Source organism: Limulus polyphemus, unplaced genomic scaffold, assembly GCF_000517525.1.
Source record: "Limulus polyphemus unplaced genomic scaffold, Limulus_polyphemus-2.1.2 Scaffold1217, whole genome shotgun sequence".
Classification (NCBI taxonomy): domain Eukaryota; kingdom Metazoa; phylum Arthropoda; class Merostomata; order Xiphosura; family Limulidae; genus Limulus; species Limulus polyphemus.
In genome coordinates, this window is record NW_013666827.1 from 113,888 (window position 1) to 115,855 (window position 1,968).

A 1,968-nucleotide genomic window follows, 5' to 3' on the forward strand; every position below is an offset into this window, starting at 1 on the left:
TGGAGCTTGCGATGTAGGCATCCAAAACTCGGATCTCGATAAGTACCGCATCAATCATCACCAGTCATATGTGGGTATTATTTTTATAACTAGGCAGTATTTTTATAGCTGAGCAATAAATAAAACAATTGAAATTTCCACAAAATTGATAAGTTTCAAATTTAACCAATAAAATTTACAAAAAAAAGAATAAGTTTCAAATATAAAACAATAAAAAAACAAACTTAACAAAAAATTATTGGTTTAGTGAAAATCTCATGAGTGTTGCAACAGAAAAGTAAGGCACTTTCATTGATAACTGCATCTGCAAAGAAATACTTCAATAAAATCTACTCTGTGATGTAATACTGTGATGATAGCTCATTTTGAAACTAAAATTTCAATAAAATTCTTTTTCTCATGGGTGGTGAACATTATTGAATGTCAAGTATGAGTACACTGTTGTATAGAACCGTCAGACAATTCCAGAAAAGGCTGCATGCCCAATAGCCTTCCGTACGAACTAGTAGTTATACCTGTCTGGTGGGCGAGTATTTCTGCTAGTCTATTTAACTGACTTTTACATCAATAAGTTTTCATAAGTTGGATGTTTTAACTTGTGGTTATGTGTTAAACATTCCTTGAAAACATCTATTTCTGCATTATTCACGTATAATGGAAAAATAATCACAGTGATATTTTTTACAATCAGACATAGCTGAACAGTATTAATGTGTATATTTCTGAATTTCTTTGTGCACTACTTTCAGAAATATGTTTGTTTTTTCAGTTAAAGATCAAAGATGTTCACGTACGTTACGAAGATGACCAAACAAACCCAGAGTCACCATTTGCATGTGGATTCATTATACATAACTTATCGGCACAAAGCACAGATGAAAACTGGGTGAGTTTGCAATATAAAACTCCACTGTACAAGAAGATGAATAATTTGTTTGGAAAAAACCCTTTTTTAAAATTTCTACTGTGCTGTATATAAAACCGGGTCCCCAGGGGACGGTGATAAGTTTACAGACTTACGATGCTAAAATCGACGGTTTGTTTCACTGTAGTGGACACAGCCGGTAGCTCGATGTTGTTTTGTTCAACAAGCAAACAATAAAACCTGTGTTTGATTATGAGTTGGAGATGAAAGTGTAAAGTGGATTAACTATTCTGCATTTACTCTGATAGTCAGTAAGATATTAATTTGAGTCTGTAAAATAGTTTTATATCTGATTCTCTTGTCAATTTTCAATTGTTAAAAAAATCTGTTTTTTAAATTGCAAAATAAATAAAGTTGCAAAGAATTTTTTTTATTTCCTTAAAACTACTTGTATTGTTATTATTATTATTTTTGATATTTAAGCACATCAATTACAAAACTATTTTTTTAAATGCAAAATTCTCTGCTACTTTTTTGATTAAGTTAATACAAGGATACCATGTATTTTAAGTAATATTCTTGATAAAATAATTTCTTCATTCTTTCTATAGACTGCAAAGTTTGTTTCCAGTAGCAGCACAGATACAATGAGGAAACTGTTACAGCTAGATGATCTGTCCTTCTACTGGGACCCTAGTGCTATGATGATTGGTCATCAAAACTTTTCTGATCTTATCGTAAGGAATTATATGTTGCTTATCTAATTTTATTTCCACAATTTATTGAGAGCATGATAGAAGCATGTGGGTTCTCCGGTGGAAGAGCGTTAAATTTAATGGCCTACTCTATAAGCTGGGGTTTGATTCATTTCTTAGTTGTTTACGTATTCCTTGTTTCTTCCCTAAATAGTTTTTTGGTCTGTCATTTCTTTTTTCCCTAAATATTTAGTTGATCTGTTGCTTGTTTCATCCCCGAGTGTTTGATTTATTACCCGTTTCATTCCTTAGTTAGTTAATCTACTACTCGTTTCATTCCTTAGTTAGATAATCCACTACTTGTTTCATTCCCTAGTTAGGTTAATCTACTACTTGTTTCATTCCTAG

General features: G+C 31.6%; 1 protein-coding gene across 1 annotated transcript in view; it reads left to right on the forward strand.

Moving 5' to 3' along the window:
• The window catches only part of LOC106462652 (vacuolar protein sorting-associated protein 13D-like), a 120,480-nt gene that overhangs the window by 14,115 nt on the left and 104,397 nt on the right, over window positions 1–1,968 (forward strand). The window contains exons 7-8 of the mRNA XM_022389967.1: window positions 770–886; window positions 1,477–1,602. Coding sequence (XP_022245675.1) covers window positions 770–886; window positions 1,477–1,602 — 243 coding nt within the window. The remainder of the gene's footprint in view (window positions 1–769; window positions 887–1,476; window positions 1,603–1,968) is intronic.